The 14,559-nt window shown below is 36.0% G+C and overlaps 1 protein-coding gene across 1 annotated transcript in view; it reads right to left on the reverse strand.

The window, feature by feature from the left end:
* RELCH (RAB11 binding and LisH domain, coiled-coil and HEAT repeat containing) overlaps nucleotides 1-14,559 on the reverse strand; it is a 71,377-nt gene that overhangs the window by 30,618 nt on the left and 26,200 nt on the right. The window contains exons 8-11 of the mRNA XM_042869005.1: nucleotides 14,132-14,440; nucleotides 10,072-10,147; nucleotides 9,644-9,739; nucleotides 770-882 (exon numbers count right to left, since the gene is read on the reverse strand). Coding sequence (XP_042724939.1) covers nucleotides 770-882; nucleotides 9,644-9,739; nucleotides 10,072-10,147; nucleotides 14,132-14,440 — 594 coding nt within the window. The remainder of the gene's footprint in view (nucleotides 1-769; nucleotides 883-9,643; nucleotides 9,740-10,071; nucleotides 10,148-14,131; nucleotides 14,441-14,559) is intronic.

Below are 14,559 nucleotides of genomic sequence, written 5' to 3' on the forward strand. Positions count from 1 at the left end.
TTTGTCTGAAGACAGAATAGAGCAACAGAAGATACAGAAGCTTTGCCAAACATCTTGTAATGAAAATAATAGAAGAGCTGTACATCTCCAGATATGAAAAATCTTTTCATAATTAGTGAAGATGACACAACCAGCTCACGTACTGTCTTTCAACCTTAAGGATAATCTTGCTAATGCTGGTATAAAAATCAGACTTCTTCTGACTAAAAGAAATAACCATATTTATAAAACACAGTAGAAAGTACTCTTTGTTCCAAAGTCTCAAGTAAAACAAAGCTCTTAACACTTGTCAAAGTTAAATAATCGCTTCAGTCTATTGAATTTTTACTGCTACCATAGTATTGAACAGATAGAAAGAATGCTATTTTTTCAAACTATTTTCCCACACGACACATGGTAGTTAATTTACAACCATATAGATAATTAAGATACACTAAAACAACTGCTTTGATTCCTGTAAATACAGTCACTAAGAATTATGATTTTAAAGCTTATTTTAACAGAGAACATCCCAGATCATCTTTAAGCAAAAGAAACATTACACTGCAGCTTACCTCATTCTTGAATTTCAGTAACTAGAAAGTACAGTTTATGAAAATGCAGTCTCAAAGTCCACACAAATTTGTAAACATCACAGCAGTGAAATAACAGCTGAAGAGAAACCTGGTTAAAATCATCCAATAATTTCCAGTTTCTATTAGTTCTGTTTCTTTGACAAAGGAAAAAAAAATGTTCCTTCTTGACCCGCAACACACAAATGCAAACACACCTTTGCTCATCATCTGGTCGTTTGATCAAATTGAACAGTATGTGTAGAAGCTGATCTCTCTCTTTGGGTTCAGGATGGAGGCAGGCTGTACACAGTATGAGTGGGATCAGTTCCTAAAAAGTTGCAGGAAAAGCAAACAAAGTAAACATGCTTTGGGCATACCTTCATCAACGGCAAAAGAAACTAAGAAGATTAATCTAGCCACATAAAATCAGAACAGTTAGAGAAGATGTCTTGGAGTCCTGACCTCTTATAAAAGTGACCTGAGCAAAGTGAAGGTCTGTGGAAGTTAGAATTATATTCCTGCTAGGAAAGATCTATATATGAACAAAAATCCTGCAAAAAATTACAATAAACATATGTGGGTCACTTTTAGCCAGAGTTAGAGGACCTTGGTTTATGTTTCTCCACTACCTAATGAAGTAAGAAAGCTCCACAGACAGACACAAACCTAGCGTGGAAGGCAAAATCACCAATTCAGCATGCACACAGTTTCGCGCACAACTTTTAATAAGCACTGTGGAACAGACATTGGTACAGATGACTGCAGACAAATGTCCCCTATTTTCTGTTGAGTGGGAAATATATAACTAAAGGTGTTCCCCTTGTTAGTTGTCTTTTTTTTTTTTTCTCTCAACAAAGAGGCAAGATCCAAGATCAAATTTTGTTTTCAAAGCAATTCAGTTTTCTTACTGAACAAATTATCAATAAAACACCATGTGAAACACTAATTAAAAAAACAAAAAAACAAAAAAAACAAAAAAAACCAAGATTGTTCATAGCAGCAATTTTTTTTTTCCATATGTCTTCAAAGTGAATGAAGAAAAAATCTTCTTCTCCTAGAAGTAAAAAATGTTTGAATACATGGTCTGGAAGTCCCTCTCACGGATCTTCCAGCCCAGTTTGGAAGCCACAAATTTCTAGAGGATTTTAGTGTCTTATAGACAGAAACATTGCAATAAGAATTTGTGGGGGGAAGATCAAGACAAAGCAAGGTTGTCTGTAGAGAAAACAGGCAAGGACTCAGAAGACTTCCCCAGTGCACACTCTGAGCTACTTTCAAAAGACAAGATTTCTGCAAATTAATAAGCAATGATAAGCAAGGAAGTGACCCTGAAAAACACTTTTTAAATCACCAGGAAAAGTTATACAAAGTTTAGAAAAATTTATAGAATCTGTAAGAAGTTCCTCAAATTTTCTTGCAGACATTCAAAGAGACCCATTCTTGATGCCCTTGAGAAGTAAGGCTATTAAACAAGCTCAACTTTGATTTTCCTAAATACCCAGTGCTACATTTACTGTAAACACAGAACAATGCTGTGTTTTAGAAAATTGCTTAATATCCTGCTTTTTCTCCCCCCCACTGAAAATGTCAAGTCATGTCATAAGATGTATTTCAACATATTCTGGCAATATTTAATGCAACAATTAAGGAATTTACAATAAGACAGAAGAGTGCATGTAGAAACATCACACCGATCACTTGAAAAATCTAGAAATACTGAAGGAGACATGAAAAATACATTTGAGCAATTTAGACATTCCTTTTTCCCAGTATTGTACCATGAACTAGATTTTGGTTTTATTTTTATATGAGTTTAGAACAACGTAAAATAACGTGTTTGAAAATTTGTATTAAAGCTAAACATTACAAACATTATTGCAAAAAGACCTAAACAGCTTTCTTTGAGCGAGAGCTCCCTTCCCTCTAGAAACTGAATGTTAGTTTTATTCTTTGTATACTTAACACTCAGTATTGGATCCTGTTTAAGGTTCTGAGAAGGCAGGAAGTTTAACCCATTTATTTTTGTTTTATACTCCACAGAAGCATTTTCTCTTTTGCAAACACTGTTTTAACTCAAAGGCTCTAAATAAAATTACCAAAAAATACCATTCTAAATACTAATACTATTAAGATAAGATCTTTTAAAGATGAACTCGCACTTTCTATATACAAAACTTAATTTCTAACTTCACCATATTGATTATAGCATCTGGAAAACACTTATACAAAAAATAACTATATTACTGTACTGAGATACAACTTTCTGCAATCTGTTCTAAGTTCCTATCATACTAATAAACTTGCAAGTATTCTTAAGTATTCTTTATATAGACTTTTAGAAATATTTGAAATAGGATGCATATTGTCATGATGCCTTTGATTCATCTGTTGAAACCATTGCCCTGACTCCACTTTCCTAATACACCTGAGTACCTAATGAAAAAATCTCAGTTGCTTACTCAGAACTTCCACTACATTTCAAAAGTGCCATATTATTATTTTGTTTTTTAAAGTTTCTTTTCAAGTTAAAGGGATTTAGTAAAGCTGTTGCCTCTTCCTTCTCCCTGATGAATCTGTATGAAGAGAAAACGTTCCTGAGTATTCACCTAAATGAAGACTGATGAATTACCTAATACCACTGACATGGGAGCAGATACAAGGCTGATTCTTTACCTTGCAGAAAGCTGGCTATTATAGCTGAAGGAATTAGATGTATTTTCTTGTCCTTTGGTCATTCTTTCATGCATGCTATGGGAGAAGAGAGCGTTCTCTGCATCGCTGCATCAGTGCTGCTACAGTTCCTTCTATTAAGGCGAGCGGAGAAAGAGTGAGACGTCTTGAACAGTGTTTTGTGTTTCCTATAGACTTCATGGATAAGAATATAAAACTGGACAGGAAAGGGACTGGCTCTAGGTCTAGAACAAAAACTGTGCTCACAGATGGACAAGATAGTGAAATCTCCTGAAGGCTTCGAAAAGGACAGACAGATTCACATCAGGATATTCAGAATGATTTAGAATACAGCTGTACAAAACTAACTTACAGACAGGTTCAAGATCATTCCTTTCTGCTGCTAGGGGCCATTCCCTAGATGTGTACTTCTTTGAAAAAAACCCTATTTTTCACTTCCAAAAACAGCAGAGGAACACTGTAGAAAGTTGAACATTTTATAATAACACAACAGAATTAGCATTTGTCTAATCAAGGAAAGGACTTCTAGTGTTATTTGAAACATTCTGCCTTCCCTGGGAAGGAGTAACAGTTGTACTCACAATTATACATTGCAAATTTAAAATCCTTTTTCCATTTAATTTGAGATAATTTCTAAAAACATCCAGTTCATTGCCAGAGTCACCATTCCCTTTTCCTATGACTTAGGAAAAGCGTTATAAGTTTCTGTTAGTGCCAGTAAACAATACCAGAAAGAGTGATTTTAAGAACTGAGATACTGTTTTCTCATTAGATGCCAAGGTGACTGCCACTATGTCAATCCCAGAATTTGTGACTTAACAAAAAAGCCCAGAAACAAAATACCACACGCTGGAGGTCTCACTTCCACTACTGGAAAGTTAAGTTTGCATTTGATGCAGTTGGTACCTGTGAGATACCCAATTAAAGGAGAGGAAACAAGTTGTTTTTACTGCGCAATGAGCGACATACAGGGACAATTAGGGAAGTCTCCTGCACCACTGTTGATACCTTTTTGCTGAAATGCTTGTCAATAAAATAACTATCTCAATGAATAAATGCAAGAAGCATAAAATGCCAAAATCGGTTACTTCGATAGTTTGGAATTGTCATCTTTTTATTATTTCAAATGTTAAATGCAGTAATATGGTAAATAAGTGAAAGCAATGACAAATAAACCAGGATGACACTGTGATTATTTCAGTGTGCTGAAGCACTTCTCGGATGAAAAGAGGCTGAGAGGGTTGGGGTTCCTCAGCCTAGAGATGAGAAAGCTCTGGGGAGACGTCCCTGAGGCTTTCCAGTACCTAAAACTACCTACAGGAAAGCTGGAGAACGACTTATCAGATTGTAGTTATAAGACAATGGGTAATGACTTTAAACTAAAAGATTCAGGTTTTTTGAAGAAATTCTTTACTCAGAGAGTAATGAGGCAGTAGCATAGGCTGCCCAGAGAATCTGTGGATGCCCCATCCCTGGAAGTGCTCAAGGCCAGGTTGGAGGGGGCCCTGGGCAGCCTAATCCAGTGAGTGGATGGACTTTACGGTCTCTTCCAACATAACCCAAGTAAGAATTCTACGAATGCATTCTTTTTAATTTCCATTAGTCAGTGTTTAAATTGTGAATCAGTGCTACATAAAATCTTTTTTGTAAGGGAACAGCTTGACCAACAGCGAGGCCTCGTGGCCAAGAAGGTCAACAGCATTAAGAAGAATGTAGCCAGCATGTAGAGGGAGGTGATCCTCCCCCTCTACTCCGCGCTGGTGAGGCCACCGCTAGAGTACTGTGTCCAGTTTTGGGCTTCTCAGACCTAGAAAAATAGGGAGCTACTAGAAGAGAGTCCAGTGGAGTGCCACAGAGATGAGTGGCCTGGAGCATCTCCCTTACGAGGAAAGGCTGAGAGACCTGGGACTCTTCAGTCTGGAGAAGACTAAGGGGGGATCTTATCAATATGTATAAATACCTAAGGGGTAGAAGTCAAGTGGATGGGGACAGGCTGTTTTTGGTGATGCCTAGTGACCGGGCAAGGGACAACAGGCACAAACTGGAACACAGGAAACTCCAAATGAACATGAAGAAAAACATCTTTCCTGTGAGGGTGACAGAGCACTGGAACAGGCTGACCAGAGAGGTTGTGGAGACTCCTTCTCTGGATAGCCAGATGGTGGATGCTTTCCTGTGTAACCCGCTCCAGGGAATCTGCTTTAGCAGAGAGGTTGGACTCAAACCTTTACAATTTTGTGATTCTGTCTCTGAAAGTCAGTAAAGCAAACAAAATCTTGACTGAAGCAACTGAAACAGCTGCAGGTACTAGGGAAAAAAAGATAGACCCTTGTAGAAGAGACTATATACTCAGAATTCATCCTTCCAGACTGAAAATAAAGAAAATCATAGGATTAATACGTGACTTGGAAATGCTGCATATTGTAATAAAGGTAGCAACAACTGGCAATTCAAGTCAGAACATTAAATACGACTGCTTGAATCCGTTAATTATGTACATTTCATTCAAGGACATAGTGCTGAAAGACAAGAGATCAAGAGGATATTTGGCAATCTTATTTAATTCTAAGAAAAGTACCTCACCAATTCATATCCCGAGATGGGAACTAAGGAAGGAAAATGGTTCTGCCTCTCTTTTACGTGGGGAGACAAACGAAAAACAAAATGCATATATGGGAAAAGAACGAGCAAACAGGCTCAGAGCAACAATACACCTATTTGCAGAAGCACCATCTATAAGAGCCTACCTCAGCCTATGTTGTACGAAGTATTAGAAAAAGTAATTGCTCAGTGAATTTTTCTCTTCTATTACACTTCTTTATCCCAAGCCTATTATAATTCTCCCCCCTAAAATAGAAAGTCTTTCTGAAGAGAATGATGGCTGACTGTTTTCATGCCTGGGAATTCAACCTTACATACATTTATCCAAACACAATCAGAACAAACAGTGATTACATTTACTTGGTGCGACTTCTACACACATTCATTTAGGAGGACGGTCAAACACAGTATTGTTTTTCTGTGTCTGTAGTTGTTTTTAAAATGGGCTTTTTATTATTATTATTTTTTTTTAAATAAAGCCAGAATTTTATGACTTCAGAGGATAAGACTGGTGAAAATCAACACAATTACATTTTAAGAGACAAATGCCCGTAAAACCTGTCAGAGAATGAAGGTACCTCAGTGATGTCTATGTACAGCTACTATATGCTAATGAAAACAATTTTAGATCCACTGCAGTACTTTCCTCTTGCAGTGAATGGCACTCAAAGTTTGCATATTCAGCATTATCTTTCCCTTCAACTTTGCAAACAACAGCACAACCTTGTTCTTAGCATGTTTGATTCTACTTAAATAGAAATCAGAAATAAAAAATTAGTGAAGGACATTCAGTAAGCTACTACTGTTATCATTTTCCTAAGTTTGCACTACACAAACGAAAGCATACAAGTGAGACAAACTAACCTTGAAATAACAATAAACTGAAGGGTAAGAATAGTCATGGAAGAATGCTGCTTGAGAACAAGATCCTAATGCTAAACCAAAAACTTTACTGTGTCCTACATTCTGCTCAAAGACTACGTATTTCAGAGCACAGAACACAGAAGCATGGTACTTCCTATTACATGAGAGAAAGACATTGATTCTTACATCTCATTAAGGTAGACAGATCAGTTAAGAACTGATTATTATTTGCAGATGTGAACTGATTGTTACCACAAAAAAATAATGACAGCTTTTTCCTAAAATTTAGCCAATGGAATCTTTATATTTTACCTCCAGACAAACAAGGTGACTTTTATTTTAAATACATGTTCTTCAGGTTTAAGTGGTAAACATATTTCAGGAGTGAGATTCTAATGCAGATAAAATGTTATTAACTCAAACTGCTCATCTGCAAGAAGCATTATTGTAAACTACATACTCAGTTGTTTGTTTGTTTTTTAAGAAGAAGAGTTTTTAACATTTTGCTACTTCTCGTTCCAGTTAACATTTGGCTTGCAACATCTCTGTTACAGGTGATTGCACATAAAGATTTAAACAGACACATATTTTCTAGCAGTCTTGATAAACTGGGATTTGGATTTTTGGGGGATAAATTTAAAACTAAACTTTATTTGCTGCATGGAATTTTCACGACCTTCATTGTGTGTTATTGATCTTACCCAGTTGAACTGGTCTTTCAGAAACGACCACAATTATCTCCATAGCTACCCTGTTCATTACTAGGTTTTTACTTCTTTTTGATCTTCCATTAGAACCTAAACCACAGACATCAAAGAACTAATACACAGTGTAACCAATGCACCAATACACAGAGTAAGCCATTTCAGAAATGTGCCAGCCATTCTGACACTAAGTGGCTGCTCAGATGTCAACTATCGTATTTACTGGATCATATTTACTTAGTCCCACGTCAGGGAGGCTGCCTCTAACTTTTAAGAGGGTGAAAAGGATTGGTGAAATGGCCCTTAAATCTCTGGCTAGGGACAAAACCTATTAAGAGACTGTCATCCTCCACTTAACAGCTTCTTCGAAATGGCAAAACACAACACATGTTCAGCTTCAGATTTTGCAATCAATTACAACGTGATGATGCTTAAGGAACAAAGATGAGGGAGGACCTTAGAGATTCACCACAAAACCATGTTTAATTCTCACATTAAACACGGTGACAGTGTAAGACCTTAAATACCACCACTTTATATTTTCAGCACAGCCTGGTGATCACTTATGAAGTATACTGCTCATATCGAGAATTTTTAGTACATTTCAAGACCAGTCATCAATAAAATTCAGTTAAGAATCTGTAACAATAAGACTGTGTAGACAAGACCCAAGAAGGTACCTTGTTGAAGAGAGCCTAGATCTTAGTTTGGCATTTCACAATGCTAACGTGAAAAATACTAACAGATGGTCTACCCAAAATGTCCTTCAAATTCTGTAATTACACCTAAAGGAACATTACAATAGTTATACCAATGAGTGGTAACTAACAATAACTGTTTTTAAAGAAAATTTCAATTCTCAGAATGTTAAGCATCCCATGCAATCCAGTTACAAAATCCTCAATTTTGAGATCTTTAGTCAAATTGAAATAGATGATTCATTCAAGGCAAAAATAAATGTAATCAGACGTATTTCAACTGTAAAACAAAGTAAGTAGGAAATAGCCTAAAAGGTCATGGAAATATGAAATGTACTGCACAGACTATGCGACAAGCAGTAATAAGCCAAAATACCACATCCTGCCAAGCAAAGGGAAGTAGTAATTAAGAAATCAGAAATTAAGCACTGATCCTAGAACACTTATAGAATTATTTCTGAAAGATTACTAACAAAAATCTTTTCCATGAACAGCAAACAAAAGTCCTGCTGCATTCATCCATCCAAAACCCTGTAATATAGTTTATATAGTATGATACTTTCAAATACAGTACATCTGTAATCAATGTGTGGAACATGTCAAATTGACCACGCCGACCACTAATAATTGCTTGTATGCTTCTAAATTTTATATTATAGGATCAGTACAAATTTCTAAAGGAGTTTTAAAAGCCTTAAAACAAATTTATGTAATAAGCCCTACTAAATGTACCATACTGTAGGTCTCCTCAACAAGGACTACAGCTTATTCAACAAAATATGCTATTTTAATACCCCTGCTATGGTTAAGAATAGGGCAGCTACATTTTTTTTTTCTGCTTTTTTTTTTTTAAACATGCTTTTACTAGTGTGCAATACTCACACAGCAAAGCATAACAGCATTTCTTTCCCTCATCCTCCATCACCACCTTCCTTTTCTACGTCACGCAGTGTGAATGGCTATATAGAACATTTACCTCATTTAGAATCAAAACATCACATTTTTTCAATTTTATTTAAATTTACTACAAATTTGAGGAAAATGCATGAATAAGATTGGGAATTTTCCTATGAAGAGGTGCTTTTGATGAACATTGTCTTGGCTGATACGTGGATCTTCAGGAAAAATACTAAAATTTTTTCAAAAGTACACAGTGCTGCAAAATAACCTGAGCTTTAATCCGCTTCAAAACTGAGGAAATAAAATTAAATTTAATTTTTGAACTTCATCCTCTGTTCTTTGTGACCCACATCAACCAGAGCCTTCTCTAACAAAAACGCTGGTGCTACCACAAATGGATGGACCTACAGTAAGAGTTAGTGTTGCTGAACGCCAACAGGTGCCTTAAGCAAAGGAAGAAATATTCAGATACCATCATGCAGGCTTACTGAACTCACCTGACAGAGATGTAAAACCATTCTCTAGAAGCAGAGATGCATGCACAAAAGTAAGAACACGACTGCAAGTAAAATCTTCAAAATGAAGAAAGCATCCTGGTAAAAATAAAAAGCAAAATTCCCAGGTTCCTCACCTCTCGCTTTGCAAGCAGCACATTAGGAACAATATGAGGCAGGCAGCGTCCCAACATTAGCATGACACTTTTCTCACTGTCTGCAATTCGAGATACCTAGAAAACAGAGTATATTTATATATTTTTAACTGAAGTAAAGGAATAGAAAAACATCCTTTTTGATTGGTTACTCATAGTAACTTGTATGTTTGGGCTTGGCAGCTGGTGGGCTAACTTCAAAAGCACTTGTTGAAACTCAAAATTTCCCAGTAATTACATAGCTGTAACTAGGTAGCATATTTTAGCTAGAATCCTTTTTCCTTAATTTTCATGCCCATAAACTGCCCTTTCCGTGTACCTTGATAAGCGTTGACACAAAACAATTGATGGTTTAACTACTGCTATCGCACAGAAGGAATCTTCTAGTTTATGCCAACTGGGAAACATACCTCTGATCCCAAACGACTATCTGCTGACATTCGACAGAAAGACAGTAGTGCTTGATGGAAAGCTGGTGACAATTTCCTGAAATATCATCAAAAAGGGAGGGTGAGGGAAAGTATGGATCAGAAAGGTAATGACTTTCACTCTGGTTCAGCCAGCTAGATAAAATGACATTCAACAGCATTTGTTTTCAGTTTTCAGTGAAGCATGCAGTAGAATATTCACAATTACCTTTCACTTCTATGATTTCCAGTTTGTAACTAGAAGACAAATATGCCCTAATTAACAAGTTACTTTCAGTTCCTAAAAATGTAATGTCTTTCAGATTGCTTCACAGACAAAAATAGAAAAGGAAGAAGAAAAAGAAGACATAAAGAAAAAAGAAGTTTCAGCAACACAAGAGGAAGCATACTCTTTTGCAAACTGAAGGAAAAAATACTGCAAGCAACCAGCAGTTTTTGCTCAATGCTCCAATTTTGTACATTGGATAAAAAAGTTTGAGTAGTCCATCACTTAGAAGCTTCAGCATTAAATCCAGACTAAACTGCCAATCTAGAATCTAAAAGTTGGGTTCAGATGGATAGTGAAAGCCTGACTTAAGTTGCTGTCTAATCCCTGATGTTTATTTCTAGAAGTACCACCTCGTGGATATGCACTGAACCAGCAAACACAGTCCAGCTACTCAAAGCCTCAAGTACAAACACAAAACTCAGATAAGAGTCTCAGAACTAGTTTGTCCAAAGAGAATAATTTGGCAGAAACGACCTCAAAAGACCCTGACTATGCCTTTATCTTCTGTATTTAGAGACTAATCTAACTGCTTCATCCACCATGCTTCAAGAGAGAAGGAGCATTTGTCCTCCAGGCAGAGGGCAATTTCTTTCTTTTGTGGAAAATACACCTTTTAATACTTCAACTCTTAAAAGTGCTATTTTGAGAGCTTAAGTGAAGAAAAGCCTACATATATGTGATTGTACATGTATGGACATATATATTTTTATTCAATAGGTTGAAAAGTTACATTATCCACGGGAAATATATACAAATCTTTTCTAACCAAAGAAAGAAAAACCCAAAACACCAACATCAAAAATCTAATTTCTTGCTTAAAACAGTCTAATCTAAACCAGAAGGATTTAGATAAATATACAGAATAGTCTTCCTCTTCTCTTTAAGTTTTAATGAAGTCAGTTTATTTTAATTCAAATCAGCTTGATTTTGTAGAAGAGTTCACTTAAGAAAAATAAGAGATCCAGATGGTAGTGAGCTGTAAAGGACCTTGGTTTAATAATATGCTAGCCCTTACTGCATAAAGGCATTACTGAATGCCATATTTGCAGACGCTATTCCAGCCTTTAATTACACTGGGAGAACTGGAGCAAGTGTTGCAAAGCAGTACTGTAATATCAACAGAATCAAAGCCAACCTCTGTCTTGGCTGTTCATTTTAATTTTACCTTTGCACTCCACAGAATGTCAAATTCTTATCTACCTGAAACCTTAATTAAATACTCAAATTGGGACAAAATTCTATCCTCATTTTGCAGAGAAAAAAAGACCAAGTGTGACAGCATTTCCCTTGAATTTCCCTAGGGGTTAATTAACAGCAAGCTCTGGGCAGCATAGGCTCTATAAGTCCTACTACCTACATTTACGTTCTAGAAAGCTGCTTTATGAAATTTAATAAAGCCTCTTCTAACAGAAACGGTGACAAACTCAGGCCTCTTTCACCAAGTCAATAGAAAGTCTTTTCAAGGACCAGCAGATGCCAGTAACGGAGTGCAAATATAAGAAAGCATGATGAAGACAAAATGCAAGCACTACTCTTTTCCCTACATAACTAGGAGAAAAGAGACAATTTACTGAAAAATTGACTGCTACATGAAGAAAACACCTTGTATTTGGTTCAAATTACCAAACACCTAAAACGAGTTGAATAAATATATGCAATGGAGTCTATTTAAACTTCTGCTAGTGCTTTCTGTTGCAATCTGTTACACAAGGCACTTCTCCAAGGATCCCCAGGTCCTCATTTTTGGGCATGTACACACACCTGTTCCTGTTACAGTCACATCAAGCAGGCTCACTTGCTCTCCCATCATCTTTTCCCATCTGGTACAGATTTATGCCAAGAATCCATCCTCTAGCTATAGTAGTAACAGTCTTGTCTTTGAGAACCAAGTCCTAGCTTTTAATGCAATTTTTTAACACGTCTTGAATAAACTGCAGCAATTGTTCTCTACAAATGACTGCCTTAGATTGAATAAAATATACATGCAGTACATGAGTATCTTGAGATCTGTGGGAGAAGCAGCATTGATTAAGAAACAGTATAATTCTTTCGTGTAGTCAGCTGAGAGATATGAGTCTATAAAACACTATCAAGGATTGTTTCCTTTGATCCTTCACTGACATGTAAAATAGGAAATTCAGTACCAAAATAGCTACATATTACACACACATCACTTATTTGTGCACTAAATGCTGTATCAGTGCATCTCTGAAATTAATGGACTCCATGTAAACTGAAGGTTTTATTCAGGGTAGTTGTTTTTCTTAAAAAAAAAAAAAAAAAAAAAAAGTATCTAAAAAAAAAAAAAAAAAAAAAGCAGCAGCAGCCATACATCATTGCACATGGATTTTAAAGGCCTGTGAGCCAGCAAAATAAATTAATTTATCTATTCTAGAAACCTGTCATATATTCCTCTGGAATTCCTTCCTTATTCATAGATATCATCCTATTTTAATACCCATCCTCTACTATCTCCAAAGCACCAACCTACTATTTGTGTTCTTAATTCCTCCCAGCAGTCCAATTACACTGAACAAAAAGAAACTTGTAAGAAGACACAGATGAAGGCAAGCATACAAATTTACAGTCATAAATGTATGACAGGTACAAATTTTGATTATTACGCAGCCTCAGTGTTCAGCTAGAATATGAAAGAAATATAAAAATACATTAAACAAATCCTGAAAGTTTAAATGGAACCACTGAAAAAACTCAGATAAGTCCCACCTGAGTTTTACTTTCTTACTAAGCACTAATCATTCAATTAGAACAGATGAAATTAGTAGTAACGCTAACATACTGTACTCAGAAATTAAATATCTTTCCTGCTGCTCCACTCTAAAAAAACCTGCCTTCATCTCCCAGGATTAATATGAGAACTTACAAGACACATAGGATTTGTGAGCAAAGTTAATTATTAGCAAGGGTAGTTACTCCTTTTTTTCTTTCTTTTTTGGAGGGAGGTGAGCAGGGGAAGTAATTTTCAGCTTCTATTCATTTTTTCTGTCTGTGCAGAATACCACACACATCCATTTCTTCTTTGTATTACTTTCCTATGCATGCCCTCAGTTGTACACACTTTATCTCTTGTTTGTCTTTTACTTATTCAATAAGTTACTTCCCTTCTTCACTATAATGCTTAAAAATCCTGCATATATTTCAGAGACTTTCCCAGCAGCATTCAAACGCACAGACTCATAGTTTCCAATTAATAACATGAATACTTTATTTAATTAAAAAGAATCATAGTTACCTAATGAAGACAAGCCTCAAATTCAAACATCAAAAAACAAGAGAGAATATCAGTGGATACTGTTTCTGGTTAAAAAAAAAAACCAAAACCTAAGTTTTTAAGTGCCCTAGGAGAATAACTACTAAACCTGCATTTCCAGATGGAAAAACTAAAGTCTTTCCAACCACTCTCCAAGTGGAATAGATTTCATCACAAAACTAAATTGTAATGGAGAACACAAACAACCTGTTTTCTCATTCATCACTTTAATTTTGGCTTTTCATTTTTGACACAAAGATTATGGCAAGATTTAGAAACAAGTAGGAGGTGAAAAGAAGCACTTACAGTTGATGCTAAAAATTGCCTTCCCTAAAAATCAGTAGGAACACTTTGTGAAAGCATCATCAGTGTTCAATAAAGGCATGCTAAGCCTTTCATTCATATTCAAAACAAAAATGATTTATTCCTGCTGCTGGGCTTTGTTAGAGAAATTATACACTTCTTAATTTTTAAAGCATTTTATTTTAAAACTAATCGCTCACCTATTCGGTTTATCAAAGTGCACTGCAGTTTTAGCTGATGGAGCACAAGAGGACACTTTCTCTGTGTCTTTACAGGGGACAGAATTTAGCGTATCATCTTTTGAAGTCCTTGTATCATGTTCAGCTGATGAAGAAAGGCTTTTTTCCTCAGCGTCTGCATGTTTACTGTCACTCTCAGAGCTCTTGATATCCAAGTACCGTCCATTGTCCTCTGAGACTGTGTGAGGCACTTGCTCTAAGGAAGGATGGGGAGCTACACCATAAACTGTAGACACGGCAAAGTTTTCATTCTTGAGGAAATCTATTTCACTGAAAAAGTTAAAACCAAGAATGAATGTTTTTGTTACTTTCCTGACAAGGTTGCCGGAATCACAAAACAAGGACAGAAATAAGGACAACACACTGAACAGTTCTTTCTTCAAATCCAG

The sequence above is a fragment of the Lagopus leucura genome, unplaced genomic scaffold, assembly GCF_019238085.1.
Source record: "Lagopus leucura isolate 7727_CA_CO unplaced genomic scaffold, USGS_WTPT01 Super-Scaffold_100002, whole genome shotgun sequence".
NCBI classification, from domain to species: domain Eukaryota; kingdom Metazoa; phylum Chordata; class Aves; order Galliformes; family Phasianidae; genus Lagopus; species Lagopus leucura.